Consider the following 27,319-nt stretch of genomic DNA (forward strand, 5'->3'; position numbering starts at 1 on the left):
GTCTTTGGCACCTGGCACATAGGAAGTCCTTTTCAAATGTTGGATAGTTGAGTGAGTGAAGGGGACTAGAAGGCAGCGTGGTATAAAGAATGTTGAACTTGGGATTCAGAAGAAAAAAGGCTGAAGTTCTAAGTTATGGTGCTTCTAGTTATGTGATCTTCAGCAGGTCACTTTGCTTATAGCCTATTTCTTGAACCAGAAAAAAGAGCGCTAAAGACAGACCCAGCATCCCTTGTAGTTCCGGTGTCCCTGATCTGATGCCAGAATTTGCCTAATAAAAAGTGAGTGAAATTGTAGGTGTTTCCATGAGGGAGAAATTTGTTATATTGAAGAATGTAAAAGGAAAATGAGGAGTCACTTCTTTATTATGAGATTCTCAGGAAATCCTGACCTACTAGTTTTCTGTCACTGCAGTAACACATTACCACAAACTTAGTGGCTTAAAACACAAAGTTGTTATCTGACAAGTTCTGTAGATCACAAGTCCGACACAAGTCTCACTAGGTTCAGATTAAGGTGTCAGTGGGGCTGTGTTCCTTTCTGGAGGCTCTAGGTAAGAATTTGTTTTCTTTTCTCCACCTTCTGAAGGCTGCCAACGTTCTTGGTTCGTGGCCCCTTCCTCCATCTTGAAAACCAGCCGTGTTGCGTCTCTCTGACTCGGCTTTCGTCGTCACATCTCCCTAAAGCCTGCAACTCGGACATCCTCTGGGAGAGATTCTTCACTTTTATGGACCCCTGTGATTAGATGGGGCCACCTGGATAACGCAGCATGCTCGCCCCATCTCAAAGTCGTTGACTTAATCACATCTGCAAAGGCCCTTTGGCATGTAAGGTCACAGGTTCTGGGGATGAGGTTGGACATCTTTGGGTGCCAGTTCTGCCTGTCACACCCCATAATCCACATTGGTCTGTAGGAAACAGCAGTATAGTGGAGAAAGCACTGAATGGCTCCCGGGAAGCCTGAAATCCTAGCTCAGCCAGTCGTTGCATCTCTCTGGGTCTTTGATTTCCTTACCTAAAAAGTTGGGGAGTTGAAATTGGACTAGTGGTTCGCAAACTGTATTGTGCATCAGAATTGCCTGGAGACTTGTTACAGCACAGATTGAGATGGGGCTTGAGAATTTGTATCTTTTTTTTTTTTAATTCTTTTTTTATTGTGGTAAAATACATTTAACATAAAATTTACTATCTTAACTATTTTTAAGTATATATAATTCAGTGCCCAACAATGTAAATACATTCACATTGTTGGGCAACCGTCACCACCAACCATCTCCAGAACTCTTTCATCTTGTGAAACTTGAAACTCATACCCATTCAACAATACTCCCCATTTTCTCCTCCCCCTAGATCATGACAGCTACCATTATACTTTCTGTATCTGTGATTTTGACTATTCTAAGTACCTCTTATAAGTGGGATCATACACTATGAGTCTTTTTCTGACTGGGTTATCTCACTTAGCATAATGTTCTCTGGGTTCATCTATGTTGTAGCATGTGTCAGAATTTCCATCCTTTTTAAGGCTGAATAATATTCCATTGTGTGTATATACCACCTTTTGCTTATCCATGTGCTCATTCATGGACACTTGGGTTGCTTCCATATTTTAGCTATTGTGAACATGAGTGTACCAAATATCTCTGAGACCCTGGTTTCATTTGGGGGGGTATATACCCAAAAATGGAATTGCTGGATCACACAGTAATTCTATTTGTAATTTTTTGAGGAACCGCCATAGTGTTTTCCACAGTGGCTGGACCATTTTACATTTACATTAATAGTGCCCAAGGGTTCCAGTTTCTTCAATCCTATGAACACTTGCTGTTTTCTGTTTTTTTGATATTAGCTATTCTAGTGGGTGTGAGTTGGTCTCTCATTGTGGTTTTGATTTGCATTTCCCTGATGATGAGTGATGTTGAGCGTCTTTTCATGTGCTTATTCTCCATTTGTAGATCTATTTTGGAGAAATGTCTGTTCAGGTTTTTTGCCCATTTTTGAAATGAGTTGTTTTGTTGTTTCGGTATTGAGTGTTAGGAGTTCTTGATATGTTCTGGATATTAACCCTTTATCCTATATATGATTTGCAAATATTTTCTCCCATTCTGCAGATTGCCTTTTTTACTCCATTGATAGTGTCTTTTGATGCGCAAATTTTTAAAATTTTTGTGACGTCCAATTTGTCTATTTTTTCTTTTGTTATGTAGGCCTTTGGTGTTCTAACCAAAAAAATCATTGCCAAATCCAACGTCATGAAGCTTTTGTCCTATGTTTTCTTCTAAGAGTTTTATTGTTTTAGGTCTTTCATTTAGGTCTTTGATCGATTTTGAGTTAATTTTTGTATCTATTGTTAGGTAAGGGTTCAACTTCATTCTTTTACATGTGGATGTCCAGTTTTCCCAGCACCGTTTGTTGAAAAGAGTGACCTTATCCCCATTGAATGGTCTTGGCACCCTTGTCAAAAATCATTTGGCCATATGTGCAAGGCTTTATTTCTGGGCTTTCTATTCTATTCCATTGGTGTATATCTTTGTCTTTATACCAATACCACACTGTTGATTATTGTAGCTTTGTAGTAAGTTTTGAAATCAGGAAGTATGAGTCCACCAGTTTTGTTCTTTTTCAATATTGTTTTGACTCTTCAGGGTCCCTTGAGATTCCATATGAATTTTAGGATAGGTTTTTCTATTTCTGCAAAAAAATGTCATTGGGATTTTGACAGAGATCACATTGAATCTCTGTAGATTGTTTTGGGTAGTATTGACATTTTAAAAATATTAAGTTTTCTAATCCGTGAATATGGGATGTGTTTTCATTTATTCATGTTTAATTTCTTTCAGCAGCGTTTTGTAGTTTTCATTGTACAAGTCTTTCACTTCCTTAGTTAATTCCTAAGTATTTTATTCTTTATGATGCTACTGAGAATCAAATTGTTTTTGTAATTTCCTTTTCAGATTGTTCGTATATAGAAATGCAACTGATTTTTGTGTTGACTTTGTATCCTGCTACTTTGCTGAATTTATTTATTAGTTCTAACAGATTTTTTTGTGCACTCTTTAGGGTTTTCTACATATAAGATTATATCATCTGCAAACAGAGATAATTTTACTTCTTCCTTTCCAGTTTGGACACCTTTTATTTCTTTTTCTTTCCTAATTGTTCTGGCTGAAGCTCCCAATACTATTTTGAATAGAAGTGAAGGCAGGCATCCTTGGCTTGTTTCTCATCTTAGGAAATGGTTTTGGTCTTTCATCATTGAGAGTGATATTCCCTGTGGGTTTTTCATATTTGGCTTTTGTTATGTTGAGGTAGTTTCTTTCTATTCCTAGTTTGTTGAGTGTTTTTATCATAAAAGGGTGTTGAATTTTGTCAGATGCTTCTTCTGTGTCAGTTGAGATGATCATGTGGTTATTTCCTTTATAATGTTGATGTGTAACGTATTACACTGATCAGTTTTCCTGTGTTGAACCATCCTTGCATTCCAGGAATAAATCCCACTTGGTTGTGGTGTATAATCCTTTTAATGTGCTCCTGAATTCTGTTTGCTAGTATTTTGTTGAGGATTTTTGCATCAGTGTTCATGAACGATATTGATCTGTAGATTTTTTGTCTTGTCATGTCTTTGTCTAGTTTTCTTTGTCTAGCCAACAAGTAATGCTGGCTTCATAGGATAATTTTGAAAATGTTCCCTTCTCTTCAATTTTTGGGAAAAGTTTCACAAGGATTGGTATTTAGTTGTTAGTTGTTCCTCAGATGTTTGGTAGGATTCACCAGTGAAGCCATCGGGTCCAGGGCTTTTCTTTTTTGGGAGGTATTTGACTACTGATTCAATCTTACTATTTATAGGTCTATTCAGATATTTTATTTCTTCGTGATTTAGTCTTGGTAGGTTTTGTGTTTCTGAAAATTTGTCCATTTCATCTAAATTATCCAATTTGTACAGTTGCTTGTAGTACTTTTTTATAATCCTTGTTATTTCTGTAGAATCAGTAGTGATGTCCCCAGTTTCATTTCTGATTTTAGTAATTTGAGTCTTCTCTCTTTTTCTTAGTTCATCTAGCTAAAGGTTTGTCAATTTTGTTGATCTTTTCGAAGAACCAATTTTTGGTTTCGTTTATTTTCCTCTGTTCTCTGATTTATTTCTGCTCTAATCCTTACTATTTCCTTCCTTCTGGTAGCTTTGGGTTTAGTTTGTTCTTTTTGTAGTTCCTTAAGTTGTAAAGTTAGCTTGTGGATTTGAGATCATTCTTGTTTTTAATGTAAGCGTTTATAGCTATAAATTTCACCCTTAGCATTGCTTTTGCTGTATTCTGTAAGTTTTGGTTTTTGTTTTCATTTATCTCCAGGTATTTTCTAATTTCTCTTGTGATTTCGTCTTTGATCCATTGATTGTTTAAAAGTATGTTGTTTAATTTCCACAATTTTGTGAATTTTCCAATTTTTCTTTCCTTGAGTTACTGATTTCTGATTTCATCTCATTGTGGTCAGAGAAGATACTTTGCATGATATCTGTCTTTTAAATCTATTGAGACTTTAGTTTGTGGCCCAGCATACAGACTACCATGGAAAATGTCCCATGTGCTTGAGAAGAATGTGTATTCTGTTGTTGGTGGTTAGAATGTTCTGTATATGCCTGTTAGATCCAGTTGGTTTAGTGTATTAAGTCCTTTATTTCTTTACTTATCTTATGTCTGATTTTTCTGTTCATTATTGTGAGTGTAGAGTATTGAAGTCTCCAATTATTATTGTAGAACTATTTCTCCCTTCAATTCTTTCAGTTTTTGCTTCATGTATTTTGACGGTCTCTCATTAGGTGTGTAAATGTTTATAATTGTTATATCTTCTTGCTATATTGAGCCTTTTATTAATATAGGACATTCTTCTTTGTGTCTTGTAACCTTTTTTGATGTAGTCTGTTTTGTCTGATATTAGTACAGCCACTCCTTTTCTCTTTTGGTTATAGAGTATCTCTTTGCATCCTTTCACTTTCAATCTATTTGTATCTTGGTATCTAAAGTAAGTCTCTTGTACACAGCATGTAGTTGAATCATGAGTTTTTATCCGTTCTTCTAATCTCTATCTTTTGATTGGAGAGTTTAATCCATTTACATTTAAAGTAATTACTTATAATGGGGCCTTACTTCTGTCACTTTGCTATTTCATGGTTTCTATATGCCTTATAGCTTTTTTGTTCCTCATTTCCTGCATTACTGCTGTCTTTTATGTTTAGTTGATTTTTTTGTAGTGAAAAGTTTAAATTCCTTTCTCATTTCCTTTTCTATATTTGAATTTATACCAACTTCAGTAACATAAAAACTGTTCCTTTACAGCTCCAATCCCTTTTGGTTGTTGATGTCACAGAATTACATCTTTATACATCGTGTATGTGTGTGTGCCCAAAAACAAACTAAAAATTCTTTTATTTTTTTTATTTTTTTATTTTTTAAAGATTTTATTTATTTATTTTTCCCCCCAAAGCCCCAGTAGATAGTTGTATGTCATAGCTGCACATCCTTCTAGTTGCTGTATGTGGGACTTGGCCTCAGGATGGACGGAGAAGTGGTGCCTTGGTGCGCGCCCGGGATCCGAACCCAGGCCACCAGCATCGGAGCGCGCGCACTTAACCACCAAGCCACAGGGCCAGCCCTAAAAATTCTTTTAAATGCATTATTCTCTTAAATTATGTAGAAACAAGATTTGGAGCCACAAACTAAAGTTACAGTAATACTAGCGTTTGCACTAATAATTGTTGTTTTTTTAAACTGTATTAGTCTCTTAAAACATGTAGGAAACAAATTGCGGTTACAAACCGTTGTTACAATAATACTAGCTTTTATAATTGCCCATGTGCTTACCTTTATTGAGATCTTTATTTCTCCATACAGCTTAGAGTTACTGTCTAGTGTCCCTTCATTTCACCCTGTACGACTCCCTTGAGGATTTCTTGCAGGACAAGTCTAGTGGTCATGAACTCCCTCAGCTTTTGTTTTTCTGGGAATGTCTTAATTTCTCCCTCAATCTTGAAGGACAGTCTTCCTGGATATAGGATTCTTGGTTGATAGTTTTTTCTTTTAGCACTTTGAATGTATTGGCCCACTGTCTGCTGGCCTCCACAGTTTATGATGAGAAATCTGTAGATTATCTTACTGAGGATCACTTGTGACAACTTGCTTCTCTCAAGATTCTTTCTTTGGCTTTTGAAAGTTTGATTGTGTGTCTTGGTATAATCTCTTGAGTTCATTGAGCTTCTTGGATATTTATATTCATGTCTTTCATCAAATTTGGGAAGTTTTCAGTCATTGTTTCTTCCAAAATTGTCTCTGCCCCTTTCTCTCTCTCTCTCTCTCTTCTCTTTCTGGGACTTCCACGATGCCTGTGTTGGTCTGCCTAGTGGTTTCCCACAGCTCCCTTAGGCTCTGTTCACTTTTCCTCAACCTTTATTTTTTTTCTGTTCCTCAGACTCAATAATTTCCATTGTCCTATCTTCAAGTTCACTGATTCTTTCTCTTGCCTACTGTGATCTGTCCTGAATCCTTCTAGTGAATTTTTAATTTCGGTTATTGTACTTTTCAGCTTCAGAATTTCTTTTGGTTTCTTTTTAGGTTTTCTATCTCTTTATTGATATTTTCATTTGTTCACATGTTCTTTTCTTAACTTTCTCCACATCTTCCTTTTGTTGTTTGAGCGTCTTTAAGACAGTTCTTTTAAAGTCTTTGTCTCAATATTGTAGCTGCCATTAGGTCTTTTTTGGGAACAGTTTCGGCTGATTTATTGTTTTCCTTTGGATGGACCATACTTTCCTGCTTCTCTGTATGCCTTGTGGGTTTTTGTTGAACACTGGACATTTGGATTTCATAATGTGGTAACTCTGGAAATCAGATTCTCCCCCTTCCCCAGGGTTTGCTTTTGGGGGGGTTGTTATTTTTTTTATTTTTCTTATTGTTGCAGTCTGTCTCTGTGCATAGGATCAGCCTGAGGCATGAGCTTAAGGTCTTCTCAGGTCTTTTTTCAGCCTTTCCCTGGGAATTCCCAGTCACTTTCTAATTTTCCCCATATATGTAGATGTTTTTGAATGTCCTAGTCTTTAATGTCTGGCTCCCAGGAGGGGATAAAGGAAAAAATGAAGTCGGTGAGGGGGGGCAGCCTTTTAAATCCCTGGAAGTCTCTGCAGCCTGAGCGGGAGGGGCCTGCAGCAGTGGAGGAGGTGCCACAACAATGGCCGCCTGCCTCTTTGTCTCCACCTCTGATCAGAAGCAGTAACAGCAGTCAGAGCAGAGATCCCCAGTACTGGGAGGACAGGGTTTCTCTTTGCCCACCCTGGCTCCCACAAGCTGTGTACAAGCTGCTCCAGGATCCGGTGCACAGCTGCCTGACACTTGGCTGGGAGTGGAAGGTGGGTAACTGCTTCTGTGTAAGAGCTGAAATTGACCAAAAGTAATTGCAATTTACCATCCTAGTCTTCCCCTGGAAGTTGCAAGCTTTCAACAGTCCCCAGAGTTCCAGAACAGTTATGTCAGACAGATCTGCCAGTGCGGTTGTCCGGGGGGGAGAGATTCCTGGTACTACCTACTCCACCATCTTCCCGGAATCCCAGAATCTGCATTCTTAGCAAGTTCCCAGGTGATGCTGATGGTCCGAGGACTGTACTTTGAGAACCACTGAACTAAATTCTTTAACATCCTTTCTCTAAGGCCCTAATATACCATGCAGGGTCTTTCTCCTCTGGATGCAATGTAGTAAATTAGTTGCACTTTTTAATTGAAAGAAGCAAGCATCATTTTATTGATGGTAATTTCCTGGTGAGGGGTGAGTTTCTTTATGAAAAAGATGGGACCTGTGGTCTGTGGGCTGGTTCAGGGCAGGGAGCTTTGAGAAGCCCTGCAGGGGACAGAGAGGCATGTGTTGTGGTAGGAAGGAAACGGACATTGTTCAGATCCAAGCTTCATCATGTCTCTTTCCTGTCTGTAAACTCACGTGATGACCAGGCCTGCTCTGCAGGTTGCTCTTTTTAGGTGGTCCATGTAGAGCATCTGGCGTGCGCCTGGCGCATGGTCATCCTGGGTCACCTTTACTGAGCACTTTGTATCCAGCCGCTGTTCTAAGCCTGGATTAACACGTTTAACCCTCACAGCATCTCTATGAGGTGGAAGGTATTATTAGGTCCATGTTTGCAGGTTGAGGAAACAGGTGAGGAATTTGGCCAAGAACACATAGATAGGAAGTGATGGGATCACTTACAGGGATCTCTTCAGGTTCTAGAGCCCACACACTTAACCTTATACAGCAGTGCCTCAAATATTAGGCCCCTTCCTATCTCTCAACTAGGGTATTTTGACTGTAAGTTATAAAAACTAAGCTAAAAAGAGATTTTTTTTTTAAGTGTCCCTTAGCAAGTCTGGAGGAGGAGTTGTCCTGGGGTTGGTTAATTTAGTGCTCAACAGTGTCACAAAGGATCCTGGTTCTCTTTGTTCTGTCACTCTGCTGTCCTCAGCGGGTTGGGCTTTGTCTTCAGAGCTGTCCTTTTCAGGGTGATGAGATGGTTGCAGCAGATCTCAACATCTCATCCTCACAGAGGCCGAGTGAGAAAATGACCTGTTCCTGCCTCTTGTCCATTTTTAAGAGGGTGAGACTTTCCCAGAAGCTCCTTTTCCTGCAGACTTTCCTGCCAGAAATGCTTGACACTCCCATTCCTAAGTGGCCACCACTAACTGGGGTTCACCCCCGGGGTGGGGAGGGCCTGGAGCACAAGCCCTCTGGATAGCTGACTGTTTGGGGCTCTTTAGTAAGAAGGGGCATAGCAGGAATGGCTGCGATGGGCCACTGACACGTCAGCCACATTCGTCACCTCTGGTTGGTGGTGAAACCTGTGTTCTGAAGGTGCCCTGCAGCACTGACAGAAGTGGATAAAGTCTAGGGCTACCCGAAGTGCTGCCACTCTCCTTGGTTTACTCCAGGCCACGTGATGTTTTATTTCTTGGCAAGAGTGTGAGGGCACATGGTAAACATCTGTGAGAGGAAGGCAAAGCTCTTGAAGGACTTGTTCCTGCCCCCTGTGTCTCTGCAGGATGCCAGGGGTGGTCAGCTGGAGCAGGTTACTTCCCCTTCTGGTGCTTCAGGCACCTCTTCTGTAGAGGGGGATGTTACAGGGTAGTAGGAGAACTGAGTGAGATGTTCCATGTCAGTTGCACATAGCGATGCCTGACGCGTGGTGAGCTGCGCTGTTGCTGGCGTGAGTGTGGTTTTACCTTCAGCATCAGCATTAGGGAAGCTTGATCGAGCTCCCTCTCGTCTTGTTCCCACCTCTGTGGGCTGGAGGTGTTGGTTCCATGGCACCGTCCAGGTAGGCTTCACTCCCACTCCCACTGAGGCGTTCCTGACTGCTGGAGGCCTGCGAGCCACACTGACCCCTGATAGCCTGCATCCAGGGCCTGCCTTTGGGTGGGAAAAGAGGGAGAAGGGCACCCTTTAGTCACTTTGTCCCAGGAAGGGTGTGGGGTGGGGGGGCATTCTTCTCCACAAGTATAACTACTCAGGGAGCACTTTTACTTTATTTTTCCTAGCATCAGGAACAAGTGTCTGTATCTTCCAGGTAGCCTTATCTGGGTGTGCCTCGGTCACCAGAAGAGTCGACATCCTTCCTCAGTAGGGCCACTGTGGTTGAATTTTACAAGTACGGTTATTGTTGGTAGGACACATTTCTTATGCCCATAGGATTGAGCACTCACAGGGTGATAGAGATGTGCCCCACTTTAAGAAAACCTGGGCGCATAAGAAAGAGCATCTCAATTACAGAAGAATGTCTCACTTAGCCAGAAACTCATGGCAGGTTTCCTAGTGCATTTAAAATAGGATTTGTGTATAAAAATACCATTTGCACACAGGAGCCTATATTTTCTGAAAAAAGGAGTATACTTATGTTGGACATTTGGGATAAGTAGAATAAAAATAAAATCTTCTTACAAGTATAAGAGCTAGAAACCAAATTCCACTTTTAATTCTAAAAGGTTTATATATAACTCTACTATCTTACCCTGTGTTCCTACCCCAGACTTGCCCAGCAGAAATAAACAGGCAAGATCTGTAGGCAGCTGAAGAGAGCAATGGAGTGAGGGAAGGACAGGCGAGCACGGGGCGGGCGGACAGCGGGAGCACGGGGCGGGCGGACAGCGGGAACACTGGAGGCCGGGCAGGCACCCCACCCTCATGCCCGGGGTTGTTCTGTTTCATTGATTTGTGAACATTTGTGAGGCCCAGCCTGAAACGTTGCTGCTGGGTCCCTTCCATGGTGTGGTCCAGGGAGTGGCGGTTAGAAACTGACCAGCCCGTCCCGCCACCACAAACTGCTGTAAACACAGAGGTGTGCGCTGAGGGCTGACCCATGGGGTGGAGGGAAGGCCTGGAGGAGACGGTAGATCTGGGATGCTGACCTGCCTGACTTCTTCCTCCCTTTCAGAAATGTTCCCACTGCCAGGAGGCAGGCGCCACCTTGGGCTGCTACAACAAAGGCTGCTCCTTCCGATACCATTACCCGTGTGCCGTCGACGCAGGTAAGACGGGGCCCCAGAGCCCGTCCACAGCATTCGGAGGCTAGGACCTCCACTTTGGTCCTCTGCCCTCTTCCCCTTCTTTCTAGTTCTTTTTGTCTCTTCTGACCCTGTTCTGTTTGTAAATTCTAAAGGAATGCAGAGAGGATAATAAAAGGAGCGAAATGGGGTAATATTTTTTAATAACAATTTTATTCATTTAATTCACACACAATTCACCTATTTAAGTGTACAATTCAATAGTTTTTAGTATATTCACAGAGTTGTGAAACCATCTTTACAATAAATTTTAGAACATTTTCATCACCTCATAAACTATGCTAATGGTAGCAATCACTGCTCCCCCCTGACCCCGACCCCAGCCCCTGGAAACCACTAATCTACTTTGTCCCTGGATTTGCCTACTGGACATTTCATATAAGTGGAATCATACAACATGTGGTCTTTGTGACTGGCTTCTTTCACTTAGCATGATGTGTTTCAGGTTTATCCATGTTGTAGCATGTATCAGTTCTTGATTTTTATTGACAACAATATTTTATTAAGGATATATACCGTATTTTATTTATCATTCATCAGTTGATGCACATTTACGTTGTTTCCACTTTCTGATCATTATGAACAGTGCTGCTGTGAACATTCGCATGTGAGTCTTTGTCTAGACTTAATGTTTTCAGTTCTCTTGGGTATAAACCTAGGCATGGAATTGCTGGGTCATATGTTAACTCCATGTTTAACCTTTTGAGGAACTGTCCAACTGTTTTCCACAGTGGCCAAACCATTACATCCCTCCAGCAGTGTGTGAGGGTTCCAGTTTCTCCACGTCCTCACCAAGACTTGTTATTATCTGACTTTTTGATTATAGCCATCCCAATGGGTATGAAGTGGCATCTCGTTGTGATTTTGGTCTGCATTTCCCTGGTGGCTAATAATGTTGAGCACCTTTGATGAAGTCTACTTTATTTTTTCTTTTATTGCTTATGCTTTTTATTGCTCATTGCTTTTTTGTATAACTAAGAAACCATCGCCTAATCCATAATCACAAAGATTTATGCATGTTTTCTCCTATGAGTTTTATAGTTTTAGCCCTTACACTGGTCTTTGACCCATTTTGAGTTAATTTTTGTATACAGTGGGAAGTAGGAGTCTAATTCATTCTTTTGCTTATGGATTCCAATTGTCCCAGTACCATTTGTAGAAAAGACTTAAACTTTCTCCATTCAATGATCTTGGCACCTTTATCAAAAACCAATTGACCATAGATGTATAGGCTTATTTCTGGACTCTCTCCAGTACCACACTGTCTTGATTACTGTAGCTTTGTGGTAGATTTTGAAATTGGAAAGTGTGAGTCCTCCGATTTTGTTCCTCTTTTTCAAGATCGTTTTGGCTATTCTGGGTCCTGCCATTCTGTATGAATTTTAGGAGCAGCTTATCCATTTCTGTAAAAAACAGGCGTTGAAACTTTGATAGGGATTGCATGGAATCTGCACATCAAGCTAGGGAGTATTGCCATCTTGACGGCAGTATGTCTTCCAACCCTTGATCGTGGGATGTCTTTCCATTTATTTCCATCAGTCTTTAGTTTCTTTCAACGGTGTTTTGTAGTTTTCAGAGTGTAAGTTTTGCACTTCTTTTGTTAAATTTATTCCTAAGTATTTTATTATTTTTGGTGCAATTGTAAATGAAATTGTTTTCTTAATTTAATTTTCAGATTCTTCATTGTGGGTGCCTAGAAATACAGTTGATTTGGGTATATTGATCTTGTATCCTGCAACTTCGCACAGTTGATTAATTCTAATAGTTCTGTTGTTAGTGGATTTCTATCTATAAGATATGTCTTCTGCAAATCAACAGTTTTACTTCTTCCTTTCCAGTCAGATGCCTTTTATTTCTTTTTTTTGCCTAGTTGCCCTGGCTAGAATTTCCAGTGTATCGTTGGGTAGAAGTGGCAAGAGCTGTTGACATCCTTCTCTTATTTCTGACCCGTTACATGTGATGCAGCTGGCTGTGGGTTTTTCATAGATGTTCTTGATGCAGCTGAGGAAGTTCCCTTCTCTTCCCAGTCTGTCGAGTGTTTTTATCATAAAGAGGTGTTGTGTTCTGTCAAAATTTTTTCCCCATCTGTTGAGATGGTCATAACAACGTTTTGCAGTGTGATAACTGTTCAAAGAAGGGAAACCTTTTGTCCGAGAAGTGTCATCCAATGAGTAATGCAGAAGACTTGAGTTCTGACTCAGAGCTTCAACAGCCTGGGAAAATCCTCTTTCTTCTAGAGTGTTGTCTCCAGTGGATGTTTTCATCAGTTACTTTTTGAGCATCCTCTGTTTCTAAGACCTTCACCTAGGCGGCCCTCATAATGCTTGCAATCAGGATGGAGGGAGAGAAAAATGGAAAGATAAACGAGAGCGCAGCTAGTGGCATGGTGCTTGTTGTCTCTAAAAGCCTCCCAGGTTCTGAGGGGGGAAACGTCACTTTCCGTGGAGGCAACCGTGCTGTCTCTCAGATGCGGGGTTTGATTTGGATTTGGCAGGGGAGAAGGGAGAGGGCATGGCTGACCAGATGATGGAAGCCGGGACAGAGGTGTAAAGCACCAAGAGCAGGATCCGACCGACGTGGAAAGACTCTGAGTTCATCACCACCCTTCCTTCCAGTGCAGCTGTTCAGTACTCCTGGTGTCTGCTTAAAGCACGTCCCCCTGCCTTTCACATGCTTCTCTTTGTCCCTCCTTCCCCTCCTCCCTCTTCTTTTCTTTCCAGGTTTCTATAGGAGGAGCAGCTAAAAAGAACGAGAAAGATACAGAAAGAGAAAGCTTATGCCCAAGTTAGATTCTCATGACAGTGTGTGTTTGCACGCAGTGCAGGGCAGCTGGTGGCCTGATTGACCGGAGGGATGATGGGGAGTAGGAAGAGAGCCTTGAAATGTAGTTCAGGGAGTGAGAGTTTTAGTCTGTCCATCTGTTCTCATTCGCCCCCTAAATGTTCCCGTGTTGAGTCTAAGCTGTAATTCACCCTGCATCGTGGTCTGGCATATTCTGTAGTACAGCCATTAAATCTCTCAAGAACCAACTGTTGCCTTTTCTCGTATTTATGATATTGCCCCTAGTTACATCAGAATGTTTTGTTTTCGTTTTCTAGTTTAACTCTTGTGGTTTTTAAATGAAGATTTTTCAGTATTAAATTTTTGGCTATTGTTTGCAAGTTTTATGTGGGGCATACTATGAGAACTAGCTCTCTAGGCAGGGGTGGGTGAGAGGTAGCCTCCTGCACTGAGGCTTTGCTCAGAAACATCAGGTGAGCAGCAGGCAGGGAACCCCCCCAACTCCCTGTCTGCATGAGGGGGCACTGGCCAGGTCAGGGACCAGGCTAATGGCCTCCCTCCTGGGACAGTTTCTCAATGGTTTAAGCAGAGCTGCTCAATAGAACTTTCTGTGAAGATGGGACTATTCTAGATCTGCACTCTCCAGTACAGTAGCTACAAGCCGTGTGTGACCATTGAGCACTTGAAATGTGGCTAGTGGGGATGAGGGACTGAATTTTTACTTTATTTTATTTAAACTTAACTTTATGTAGCCGTTTGTGGCTAGCAGCTGGTCAGGCTCGGGCAGTAGGGTAGGGGTTCTCTGGGAAAGGCCTCCTCTCCGATGGAGGCCTGCCAGGTCCACCAGCCTGCACCCACCAGCAGGGAAGCAGGGCTGCTTTACCAGCTGAGGGTTAGTAAGTAAATGATATTTGGCCCTCTCTCTGTTGGAGCCTGTCTTGTGTGGCCTGCCCAGGTAAGTTGGTAACATCTCTGTTTGGCAGAAGTTTGTGGCCAACTACCCACTGAGAGGGAGGCCGCCTGGGTCAGCGGGACCGGGGTGGGGCCTCGGCCTCTGGCTTTGCTGCCCCAGCTGCTGCATGCTCTGCCTCTGTGTGGAGAGCTGGGACCAAAGAGGCAGCTTCACAGATGACCGTGTCTTGGGCTTTTATTGGTCTTTTTGATGACCAAAGTCACAGTGACCCAGAGGCCTGCACTGCTCTGTGGGGATGGACATGTGTGTTGATCCTACACGATCTTCTTGGGAATTCTGTTCTATATGTGATGGATCTTTGTATCCAGGAAAGGTGTTCGTTGATTGACTTTCTAATTATAATAAAAATAAGTCCCTGTATTTAGGGGTCCCTCATCTCTATATGGAGTAAGGAACAGTTTAACATTTTCATCTCAAACCTTTAGAAAGCTGTTGATGTCTCAGGGAAAACTTTTGTTACTGTGGACATCTCCATGGAAACAGAATCTTTGTTTCATGAGGATCTGTGGCCCCTGCAGGCTTTTCCCCTACTTGATGTTGCTCCTGCATTTGTGACATCATGGTTGGCTATTTTGTGCTGCTTGATATGTCACAGGCACAGGATTTGCTCCAGGTGGGAAATGCAGTAATAAGAACATGAGCGCTGGTTTAAAAAAAAAAAGATTTAATATATTTAATGCAAGGAGCCACAACAATTAAGACTGAAGGAGAAAAGAGCTGTGGTAGCTCATGAATAATTCCACTCTGCATAAAGGATCTTCCCTAGAGGGGATTTTTCTTTCACCCTCATGAAGAAACACGGCTGGGAGTTGTGCTTGCTGCAGCCCCTCTTGCAGCAGCACTGTGAAGCCGCTCTCTCTCTGCAGACTTGGATCTTGCAGTCGTGGGTTCACAGCCCTGGATGGGCCATTATGAAACAACTGGTGGTCTGCCCCTCCCTGGAGAGGCAGCCTTTGGCATCACAGAAACCAGTTCCAGGGCCTCACTCCTGCCCTGTTATTCCTCTCTTTTGGCCCCAGTATCCTGAGCCTGCCTCTCCTGAGACTGCACGTCAGCGGGGCTGGCTGAGGCTGGCGGGTCCCTGTGTCCCAGAATGGATTTTGCAATAATAAGTCGTAACTGTAGCTGTGACGTAGATTGTACATGAGTTGGAGACAGCATCTGGGACCTGGCAGATCTACGGGACGTTACACCTCTCTCCTAGTTTTCTCTTCCTTGAGCTCACCATCCTCAGCCTGGAGTATATATGGATGCGAGTGGGTATCTGAAGCTCCAGGATTGTCATGAGGAGCTCAGCAGAGTCCACTCTGCCTGAAAACTTAGAGAAATGGAGAAATGGAGAAAGTGGAGTCCTCTTCTGGAGTTGATATTTGTGTCTGGAAGCCATCTTGTTGACTAGACAACCTTGCAGGTCTTTTCCAGCTTGTGTGCTGGTCCAGTAGGCCATTTACTTTGACTTCACGTGTGGAAGTGCTGAGCAGGCTCTCTGGACAATGTAGGTATTGCCAGGGGCTGAAAGAAAACCAATTGAGAGACTGGCTGGCTGGCTGTCTCTGTGGGGCCAGCTGCCCGTTCAGAGACCTCAGAGAGGTTTTACTATACTTCTTACTGCTCTTCGCTCTTCTCCCAGCAGAGGCTGGTTCAGGGCAGCCAGAAGAGGCTCCCCGTGCCCTTCCAGGTGTCTAAGCTCTCTAGCTGTGGTTCTCACCCCTGCCAGGAGCGTGAATTGCAGTTCCTGATGGCCCGTGGATATTACGAGAACAGATGAGAGCATTTGTCTGCACTGTCCCTGCATAGGAGGCCTTGCCAAAGGTGGACACTGCCTCTGGCAGATTTGTTAGGAGACTTCCGTTTCCAGAAGTACCTGGCATTAGTTCCAAGTTGCCTTAGTGTATGTACTTACATTGTATTTCTTTTCTGCTTTTTAACTTAGAGGGAGCATGTTTCCTCACTTTAGATGTGTTTTACTAATGGTCCATCACAGCCAGTCACTATTCCGTGGCTGAGGGGGAACTGAGCCGCCCTCTGCCTTTCTGATGGCACTTTTTCCAAGCAACGTGGTCCCCTCCTCATTTCTGTAAATGCCTTGGTCTAGGCTGGTGGAGCCCCACATGGGCTATACTATTTCTTTGCCCCAAAGTAGAGACTCTGCCAGTAGGCAGTGCCGCCAAAGCCCAGGTAAGGGAAAAGTGCTTCCCCTGAGCTCCAGCTGTCTGTCTCCTGCTGTTCGTAAGCTCTCTGGCAGATTGGAGCAGCAGGAGCCTTGGTCACGCCATGTACTTGTGGGTTTTAAATTAACACATTTCATTTATTGCCATGCTATTTGCTTGTGGGGAGAGGGGCACGAAGGTTAACAGACTTGTTGAGTTCCTGTGCCCTGAGGCTTCCCCAGAGCAGAGAGGGCTGCCAGCCCGCTCTCAGATATTCAAGGACTCCAGGGGCAGGTAGTGATGGTACAGGCTTAGCCAAATTGTGAAAGGGTCTTTTTTGATTTGTTTAGGATGCAGAGGACCTCAAAAGTTTTCATTTGTGTGTTCCCTTATTACTGTTTCACTTGAAACCTGTGGGTACACAGGCTGCTACTCTGGACCTCCATTGAAAGCTGAGTTAAATTGTGAATTTAACAAGGCTAAGTACCCATGGCTACCTCCCACCATGGTGCCTGGGAGTTCTCTGAGAATGTGTGATCAATATTTATTAACATTCTGCCACCGCATCTTGCACCAGTGACCTGGCTGTCGGTCTCCGGGAGTTGTGGTGTGCAGAGTGAACTCATCAATTAGATTTCCTCGCCCAGCTCCTCGCACTACCCTTGTGCCATAGAGCTCGACTCACCTGGAGGCGGATGTGTGTCCTTGCTGTCATCGAGGATGCTGTCACCATGTTAAAAGTTGGAGTGAATCATTTTCCTCCAAGGGTTAATAGCCCTCTCGTGGGATTTCACTTTCCTATGAAGCATTTATCGTCGATTATGTCACGCGTGTTGGGAGCTTCTCCCGTGCCTCCTTAGGTTGTGGGGCGAAGGTGACAGCGGGGCTCTTGGGCCTGACCTCCTTTCTGTCTCTGACATGTGGCTCTTGACAGAGGAGAAAAGGTGCCTCCAGAGTGGAAGTGTTTTCATGAGGAAGCTTTAGCTTGGGCATGCGGAATGGGCTTAGCCTAGAAGCAAGGATTTTAAAAATAACATTTATTGGAGATTGTTTCTGATTATAAAAATAATTAAAATAATATGATATCATCATGAAAATACAGAAAAAATAAAGGAAATTAAAATCGCCTGTAATCTTACTCCCCAAAGAGGGCCCCTGTTATATTTTGGTAGATTTTCTTTGTCGTTTTTTATTCATATAAAACATTTTGATAAATGCACAAGTACAATCTTAATTTTATATGTCCTGGTTTTTCAAGCAGTTTTGCGTCATGGGTGTTTCCCCATAGCATTAACTATTTCAAAACGTTCATTTTTCAAGTGTCTGATACTCCATCATGTTGAGGTACCATAGTTTATTTGGGGGTGTGTCTCATGTTTTCCTACTGGAAATAATAGCGTAGGGACCTCTCATCTCCATGTCTGACCCTGTCGGTCCTGGCCAGCGTGGCCGCTCTCCCTGGGCTGTGCCGCACGCCAGCCCCACCTGACTGTCCCCTTCTGTCTTGCAGATTGTTTGCTGCATGAGGAGAACTTCTCCGTGAGGTGCCCCAAGCACAAGGTGAGTCAGAGCCCCGAGGGCCTGTGCTCCCAGCAGGGCGGGGCGAGGGGGAGGGGCTGGGGGCTCCTGAGGGACCTGAAGACCAGACATCTGAGTTCTGCACCCCCGCCGTGGCCTTAGGCTGCTGCCCGCCCCTGGCCCTGGGAGGGTGGAAGGGCACGGTGTTGGAGGGAGACCTGTGGCGTGGGAGCCAGCAGCACCCCGCGTGGTATGGGGGGGCTGGGAGAAGTGTGTTGGAGAGGAAGATATTTGTCTGTCCGTTAAGAGAAATTAAAAGATCAAACTCAATAAAACTGCTGATTTCCATATTAGTTTAATGGAACCCCAGTTCATGGTTGGTGTGAGGTAAGATTGGTTGTGGGCCTTGAAGCGTAAGCGAAGGCATTTTCCCACACTAAAAGAAGTGGAGTTGACTCCAGGGTTTGAGGGAGACTCAGTCTTCCAGGTGTTACTTGAGCAGAAGTGACTGGTGGTGCACAGTTGATGGGCTCTGCCGCCTGGTTTCCCAGTAGATTCAAGAGGTGGTCTTTTGGTTGCCTGTTGTAGGAAAGGACGGGAGATAAGGGGATGAATAGTCTGTTTCTGAGATACCACCTGTGTGGGTGGAGGGGGAGGATCTGGAGAAGGAGCCTTGGGAAAGGATTGGGATGATCGCCACCTGGAATTTCCTGCAGTGGCAGCTCTCTCCTCTGGCTGAGGTCACACTGACACCTGGTGGTCACTGGCCGCTCATAGTCTTCAACCTCCAAGTAGGGCCAGAAAGTACTAGAAAGAGGTCGTCCTGACAAGTCTGCCTTCAAAACGCTTCTGAAAATGCTTACTTATGCTTTTCTTTAAAAATTATTTCCAGAGATGGATCATAGGATCTTATAGTATTCTCTTTATTTTTACTTAATTTACATGTTTTTATTTTTAAAACTTCCATTTTTTAATGGTCACTTTTTGCCTCAGAAACCCTGTCTGAATATCTCCTGTTTGTCATTCAATACTGACTCACTGCTTTTTCTTTCCTTTTCCATGTGCCATTCCTCTCCTCACCTCTGCCCTCCCTGACCCCCACACTCGTTCTTCTGTTCCTCCTGTCTTGTCTCCTTGGCTTTGCCGGCATCAGCCTCCCCTCCCATGCCCTCTCCCCCCCTTGCAGAACAAGACAGCGAAAGGCAGCCTCAGCACAGAACAGTCGGAGCGGGGGTGAGGGGGGCAGTGTGCTCGTGGGAATGGAAAGTACAGCAAGCACAGGTGAGTCGGGGCCGTCACCCCTGCCGGACTCCGAGTGGGTGTCATGGCCTCTGCCCTCCTGCTCACCGCAGGCCAGGCTGCACCACCAGCATTTAATCATGTGGACTACCAACACCAGGTGGATAAAACATTTTTCTGTTTGTTGCTTAGCTCCCCAGAATATCTGTGGAAGGGTGGTGTGGGGCTTTAAAACTATCCCATTGCCCATTGGGGGTCAAAGTTCAGTGACTTCTCTGCCGTCAAGCCGTGTATATGTGTTTCTGAAGGCAGAATGTACTGGCTTCTGGGGCAGGCCCTCTGGGGCGGGGGCACTTGTGCCAGCAGCCCCCGCTGTTTCCCCGTCTCAGAAAGGCTTCTAGCCAGAGGTCTCTTCTTTTTAATTTACTCCATATCTGTAAAGTTTATGGTGAGTTTTCCTTTGAAAAACAAAAAATTCCCCAAGTTTTGTTATTTGAAATCTTTTTTTTTTCCCAGTACTGTGAAGGATTCCTTTTCTCAGAAGTACAAAGGAAAGGAAAATCCCCTCAAAGATTTAGTAGAGTTTAGCGTCTGATTTAATTTTACTCTTAAAAATCTCCCGAGATTGAGTTGTGCTTTTGTGAGTGTGTCTGTGGGCTCTTGATCAGGGCTGGCGGCGTGTGTCTATAAAAACGGGATTATAAGACTTGGGCCTCTAGAGCAGCAGGTCTCCACTGCTCCCCGCTGGCTTCTTCACCTCCCTGCCCTCCCTGAGTCACTGAGGGATGAGGACAATGGATGGTAAAGAGAAGAAAAAGAAAAACCAATGTGTAACTTGGGGCACTTGCTCCTGCAGGGTGCTGGGGGACCAGTTGGCTCAGAAATGTTCGTTAAGGGATTATTTCTCTTAAAATGAAGGGCTTCTGTGTTTACTCTAGGCGTCTGCGACCCCCACACAGGTGTACTAGACCTGGTCCTTTCGGGCAATACCACGTCCCTGATGAGTCCCTGTGGACTGTTCCCTCCCCCCTTGTTACACCCAGGGGGTTTCCACCCTTCCCTGGAATACCTAACAGTAATTTGAGGAAAAAACAGAATTAATCTCAGAATGTGGCAGTGTTCCTCCTCTGAGAAGTCCTTTGTTTCTTAGGTGGATCCTGGTACCAACTTCCCAAGAAGGACCGTCTGCTCCACCATGTGACGAGTCTGGCGGCTGGTGGGGGCTTATGTGCTTTCTTGAGGGGGCTGTCAAGTGAGGAGTTTGCAGTCCTGCTTTTCTCTCTTGCGCTTCAAGAGGGTGGGGTTGGGAAGGGAAGGAGCAGAGCAGGACAGGTGGTTGGGTCATAGGAACCACGTGAGCAAATGCAGCCCTGTAGACTTGAGCAGCAGCGGCCATTGGACTTCTGGAACCCGCTGGGGTCCCCTGACTCCTGCACCACTTTCCTGCTGAGCAGCCCTTAGGGCGAGACAGCAGTCTGGGTGGCTTTTCAAGAACGTTTCTGTAGGCCTTTCTACCTGTCCCTGGGCTTGATTGTGTCTCTGTGTCTCTGTGCCTGGGCCGGCTGTGCCACCTTCCTGTTGATTCCTCTGCCTGGCCCGGCGGTTAGCCTTGCTCTGTAGGGACCATGGTGAAACTTCTGGAAGTGTCCTGAAAGACCTGGTTAGGGAAAGAACCATTTGTTTTTCGGTGGTTTGTGTTTTGTCCTGGAGTTCCAGCTTGTGTTTGAGAAAAAGAGGAAGTCTGGGCTCTGAGCCTGGTGGGCAAATCTCCTCTTGGGAATTTTAATTTTGTTCATCATTTCCTTCGTCTCTACCCATTCCCGGGCCTTGTCAGCTGACAGAGCCCTTAGCTCTTGAGTGGAACGATAAGCTTCATCATTCGTTCCTCGGAAGGTTGGCATTATTGTTCCTCTTCATACGAGTGAAACTGAAGCCCTGAGTGATTAAGTGGCCGGACCCCTCGTGCGGAGTAGTACAAATCTGTCGATGTCGGACCATTCACCTCTTGCGGGGAAAGGACGGACATACTGCATCCAGTCTCATCTACCTGATACGTTTTTCTTCATATGCTGTCCCCACGAGGCTGACCCTTGACCTGGTTTCTCAGTTTAGCAGTCGCATGGAGGGCAGTCGCCATCCTTCAGGCCCAGGGACCCCGTCAGCCCGCTGCAGGTTGTGCAGAACCCCAGTGATCAGGGACAGAGAGACAGCCCCTCCCTTAAAGGAGCCTTCATCTCGGGTCCATGCTAGGGATGGAGAGCCACCATCACTGGGTATCCCGACAAGGCAGGGAAGGGACAGTGGATGTACATGTGAGTCCCGCTCCCTGGAGCCCCCCTTTCTCACACAGAGTGATGTGGAAAGTGCTGTGTGACCAGGGTTAGGCTATTTAATGTCTCTGTGCTTCAGTTTCTTCTATAAAAAGAGGAATGACAATGGCCAACCTTGTGAGGATGCAGTTAAGAAACGTCTCTAACATGCCCGGCATAGCCTGGCACCGGGGGTGGCATTAGCAAGTGCTGGGCCGCTGTTCTCACAGCCTGCTGGTCTGCTGTGCGCAGCGGGAGCTAGAGGGGTCAAGGCTGCAGGTTGGACCCTGGCCAGGGGCTAGGAGATACAAGTTCTGACCCCTGCTGCCCTCCCCCCAGCATGTGACTTACCTGGAATTTGTCGCTCGCCAGGCCAGCAATCCCAGAGAGGAAAGGTCCTTGGGCAGCCATCCAGTGGGCCGCCTCCTACCTGTTTGGGAGGATGGGGAAGCAGTGTGGCGGGCCTGTGGTTGCCCGCCCTCTCCTTGTGCTGTCGTCGTTGTGCTGGCTCTGTGTGGCTGGTGGGCAGGGCTCTGACAGCAGAACCCTGTCTTCCGTTCCTGTCCTGGAGTAAACAAGGAGGCCTCACTCCCTCGCCAGGCCCCGGGTCCAGTGGTTGGGAAGTGGTAACCGCCGTCTGGCGGCTGCCTCGTCCTGGGTGCAAGAGGATGCCGCCTGCACACAGCAGCCCCCCTGCCCTGGAGCTGGGCCCCCCTGAGCAGCTTCTGGGGTTGGAATGTCATGCTGGGGACGTCACACAGCTGCCCATGCATGAACGGGTGTCACGTCCTGGAGTCCTCTTTCCCCCAGGCTGGTCCAGGGGAGGTCCTGGGCTTACCCCTCCAGAGCAGAACTCGACTCTGTCCACTTTCCTCCACCACCCCACCCCAGCACGGGCCTGTGCGGCTCCTGCCTCCCCCTCCGCACTGCCTCCCGCGCACTGCTGCTCTGCTCAGACCCCTGCTTCTCGGTAGCGGAGCCCAGTCCTTAGCAAACCTCCCCCCAGTCCTCTCTTCTCCACCTCAGAGGTGGTCATCGCAATTAGAATTAAGTCTGGACTCCTACCCATGCCTCCGAAGGCCTGTGGAAGTCTCTGGCGAGGTCTCCAGGCTCCCGGCCTCCTTCAGCTCCTCGGAGGCCGGGCCTCCTCCCTCTGGGCTTTTGCACTTGCAGTTCCCTGGGCCGGGAGCGCTCTTCCTCCCCATCTTCCTGTGACAGGCTCCATCTCATCCCTGGGTCTCAGCTTCAATGTCATTTCCTCACAGAGGCCTTCCCTTCTGAGTCCCTGTCTAAACCACCCTTCTCCCCACTCTGCAGCCTCCCTGACATCACAATTTCAGATCATTTGTTTACTTAGTATCTGCATCTCCACTAGACTGTCTGCTCCATGAGGACGGGGACTGCGTCTGTCTTTGCCCTGTTGTGCCCAGCCTAGAGCAGGCACCCGGTTGTGCTGAGGGAGTCTGTGTGAGGGGGTGCATGTGCCCCAGAGAGGAAAGTGTTCTCTGACTCTGACTGTGCCCTAGATCGGTGCAGAGTCAGAATGAGATTCCCTCCCCGCCCCCTCTACCAGGAGGAACTAGGGGTCTATTTTAGAGAGGAGGAGAGTCCCCTGGCCAGGTTGGGTGGGGCTGAGGTGGTGGATTCCTGCTGCGGTTGGAGAAGGCAGGCTTGGTGTGTGATGTGAAAGGATTCACAGCACAGCCTGGCCCAGCCCCTGTTCAGGGCACAGGGGAGAAGCTGAAGGGGTGCGTGGGAGCCTGACGGAGAGGGACAGAGTGTTGGAAGCCTTTGGCCCAAGATGAAGTCCTGTTCACTGGCAGCCGAACATCTAGATACCTTTTTAAAGAGAAGGTGGACAATCTTCGGCACCGAGTGGCTGCTGGCTCACTCAGCTCACAGTTCCTGCAGCTGGCACCGCGTCTGCTGCCTGGCTCTCTGCCCAAGGCACTGCCATCTCTCTGCCATGTGCCCTGCAGTTGGACAGGACCACGCAGCAATCGAGGCTCAAAGGCACGGTCCCTGGGGCCCTGGGCAGAAAAGCTTTGGTGGATGTCCTGCCTCTTACTGGTCCCACCTCTAACCAGCTGTGTGGCTTTGGGACATGTGTGTCACTTCCCTAGTTTCGGCTACCTCATCTCCATGATATGGGGGTCCAGCCTCTTGGTGTTATGAAATAACATCTCGTCTGGAAGCTCCTAGCACATAGTGCCTGGCACAAAGTAGGTACTTAAAGAATTTTCTTCCTGTTCTCACTACTGAAGGAACAGACTTTCAGAAGTAACTCTGAGAAGTTAGGGTCCCATTACATTCAGGGTATCCTGTATTGAGGCCAGTCTAATATCAGACCCTGGGGAAAGGTCCCTGTTGGGAAGGCTGGAAGGTAGAGCCCACGGTGGGAGGTGCTGACGGGCCTTCCTGGACCACTAGGCACCCCTGTGGCACTGAGGGAGGGGTCCAAGGTCAGCAGCTGACAGAGCCCACAGGCTGGGCAGACCCTGGGTGCCGAGACGTGCTTCATTCTGGGTGGGGCCTGCTATTCTGAGTAATGAGCAGGATAAGGGTGCAGGCGTGAGACCGTGCCGAGCACTGGGGGAAGGGCAAACCTGCCCCATCCCTCCCTCCATGAGCAGAGCCTTTCAGGGTACGCGTGGGCATCAGTCCTCTGTTCATACAGGTGTCTGTGTCCCCAGCGAGATTTTGTCCCTCTGGTCATTGCTTGGAGTGCTCCATTAGCTTTGCCCTGTCGTCTTTACAGAGGGCCTTTGGTTCCTGGGGTGGCATCAGAGAAGGTTGCTTCTCTCCCTCTCCTGGCAGCCTTAGCCTCAGGAAACCAGGGTGCGGCAGTGGAGGGTCTCCCCGTGCTGGGGGAGGAGGAAGCATGGACCTTGAGGGCTGGGGTGTCCTCCGGGGCCCAGGGCCACCTTCAGGACTAGGGAAGCCACACTGTCGCCATGGACATCCTGGAAATGGCAGATGGCTCAGCCACTGGCCCATGTCCCCAGGGCCTGGCAGCTGGAGTCCCCGAGTTTGCTTTTACCTGAGTGTGGCAACGTTGTCCTGCTGTCTGCGCAAAGTGTCCTCCTGTTGATTCATGTTTTCTGCCAAGCAGTTAGGAATCTTGCTTTGGCAGGGAAGGCATGTGTGTGTGCTTTTAAATAGAACGTTCTTAGCTCATGCACACAGACCAGCCTTCTTAACTATTTTGTGTATTGATAAGTTTCATGGAAACAGAAAAGGGATCGAGATGCCTGGATTTCCTTGAGGTTTATTTGTTGGAGGAGGGCACTAGAGAGGGTTTGAGGAAGAAGGGAGGTGAGCCCATGCTGCACACAGTTTCCAAGAGTGCTGTGATTGGCAGAGAGCAGGTGAGGGTGAGGCTGCCACCACTCTTGGCTTCTGGTTTAATTTTTCTGGACTGAATTCTTTGGAACTGCTCTGTCTCTCTGTGACTTTTGCACGCATAATGACCCACGAAGCATTCTGAGGAGGCCCCTTGGTACAACCCCACCGACCCCACGTGGGCTGTCAAGATCATCTTCCTGAGCCTGGAGCCTGGGCTGGAAGAGGAGATGCCAGCCACAGGGGACACTGGGGAGCCTCAGGATGGGCTTGAGACCTGCCCTCCCTGTCAGAGCGCACGGGAAGAGTGTTCTTGAAGTGTAAAGAACTGACTGTCAGCTAGGAGCAGCCGTGAAGTGGTCCTGAGCTGGTTCTTCCACAGAGTGGCGGGGAGCTCAGCCACCTCTGTGAGGACCGCGCCCTGCCACCAAAATGCTGAGCCCCGCTGCATGCCCTACGTGGTGGGATCCCTGGCACCGGTCACCCTGAGAGCTTGCCGCTCTCCAGGGCAGCCCCCACCTGGGGGGTTAGGGAGTTCTCTCCTAGTCTTAGTTCCTTCCATGCTCTGGGGAGGCAGGCACGCTGTGAGGGGCACTCAAAGTCTCCTAGCACAGCTGGCCAGGTCATTGCTGCCTTTAACCATGTTCCAGGCCCAGAGCCACACAGTGGCTCCCCCACTGGTCTTGGATGTCTCCTTTGTCAGCAGCACATTTACAGAGGGGTCTTCAGCTTCTGGATCCTGCAGAAAGCCCCCTCCCGGTGCCACCGTGGAACAGGGGCTGTTGGCTGCAGGACCATGTGGAGGTTCCTAGCACCCAATGTCTGTTCTGTCTTCCAGGTGAGACTGTGGAGATGAGATGGTGGTGGACACTCGTGATGGAATGGAAATCGTCCTACTGTGCAGCCACACCCCACCCCACCCTGCCCTACCCCGACGTGCCTGCCCACGCCAGCACTTCCTCCTAAGTTCTTACATCACCCTCAAACTGGTGACACCACAGGAAAGAAAGACCCAAGAAGTTGGAATGGCTGTTTCCATGGACACAATCTCCATAGTGACAATGTGGGGGGAGGGGGGAGGGGTGGGATGATGGGAAAGGGGGGAATTAAAAGGGAGGGATAAAAATATATATATATAAATCTATTTTTAGTCTGGAAAGACTTTGTTTAAATGAAAGGTGCGCTATCCCTTTTGATTCTATTTTAAAATTATCTAGTTAAAGAACTCCAAATTTGTTCCAATAACAGTGAAATTTAAATGTGAAATTGAACTGAACAAACTCTCATCTCATTAAGGATGGGGGTGTGGCTTTGATCTTTAGTCTGTCTCGCACCAATTCAGAGAACTCTAGACCCAGGATTGAAAGAGCAGACAAACCACACCAAAACCATCCTTCTGTCATTAATTTGTCTCAAAGTGGGAAGGTTTGGGGTGGGGGGAGTGGGGATGGTCCATGTTTTCAGGAGCGAGAGAATGATGTTTAAACACAAAAATAAATTTTTTCATTTCCAGAAACACTATTTATTTATTATTTTTTAAATTTTTTATCTTTTTTTGGGGGGGTGAAATTGGCAGATGCCCGGAGGTCACAGCTGTGTCTTGGGTCACTGTGGCCAGTGAGAACCCCGAATGCCCCACTAAGTGCACATGGCAGGCCAGGGTCAAGAGATGGCCCTCATCTGGGCACATTCCAGGCAGCTGTGCCCTGACCCCCCCTGAGGGGACAGGAAATAAGGTTAGGAATTGACATGGGGGAGGGACTGTTGGCTGTAATCAGTGTGGGTAAGCTGACCAGGGACACCCAGTAAACCCTTTTCTCTTTTGCTTTCATTTTTATAAAGGAGAAGGGGGCCTGTCAGTTGAGCAGCCCCCCATGCTACGTGATTCTTTATGTTGTGTTGTTTTGTTTGTAAATTGTATAATTTTTAAATATCTGAGTTTTAAAAAAAGAAGAAAAAAGTACAAAAAAAAATCTTGTTAAGGCCTTAAGAAGGGGTTAGTGCATCTTTCAGGGGTCACTCTGCCGTGGGGATAAAATAGCTGTTTCACAAAACAGTTTTATTTAAAAAACAAGCAAAAAAATCAAAAAAATAATAAACTTCATTTTAACCTTATTTCCCTTTTTGTTTAATATAAAGCGAATGCGTCTCTTCCTCATCCCATTCCAGCCCCCAAAGGTGGCTTTGGTGCTGCCACAGAGGCGACGGCCATCTGAGTGGTCCAGTGGATCCTTAGCCTCGCCCAGGCCCCGCGGCCCTTGCGGCGGGAAGGCCTGGAAGGAAGCAAAACCAAAGGCTCCTGTCTGCTGCCCTGCCTAGGTGGGCGGAACTCAGCCAGTGTGTGGGGATGGTCAGATTTACTTAAGTTGATATGAGGACATATTTCCAATCAACATTAATTTTAAAGGTTATAAAAAAATAATG

At 46.2% G+C, this 27,319-nt stretch overlaps 1 protein-coding gene across 5 annotated transcripts in view; it reads left to right on the forward strand.

Moving 5' to 3' along the window:
- The window catches only part of TCF20 (transcription factor 20), a 106,216-nt gene extending 79,206 nt beyond the window's left edge, over positions 1–27,010 (forward strand). For 3 of the 5 annotated variants that reach the window (XM_087448814.1, XM_087448810.1, XM_087448815.1), the window contains exons 3-6: positions 10,454–10,547; positions 17,998–18,047; positions 19,159–19,286; positions 25,734–27,010. In XM_087448814.1, coding sequence (XP_087304940.1) covers positions 10,454–10,547; positions 17,998–18,047; positions 19,159–19,242 — 228 coding nt within the window. In that variant the 3' untranslated portion in view covers positions 19,243–19,286; positions 25,734–27,010. The remainder of the gene's footprint in view (positions 1–10,453; positions 10,548–17,997; positions 18,048–19,158; positions 19,287–25,733) is intronic. The other 2 variants (XM_087448811.1, XM_087448812.1) reach the window with 2 other exon arrangements.
- The last annotated feature ends 309 nt before the right edge of the window (positions 27,011–27,319 follow it).

The sequence above is a fragment of the Ceratotherium simum genome, chromosome 25, assembly GCF_057802395.1.
Source record: "Ceratotherium simum simum isolate JZ-2026a chromosome 25, ASM5780239v1, whole genome shotgun sequence".
Classification (NCBI taxonomy): Eukaryota; Metazoa; Chordata; class Mammalia; order Perissodactyla; family Rhinocerotidae; genus Ceratotherium; species Ceratotherium simum.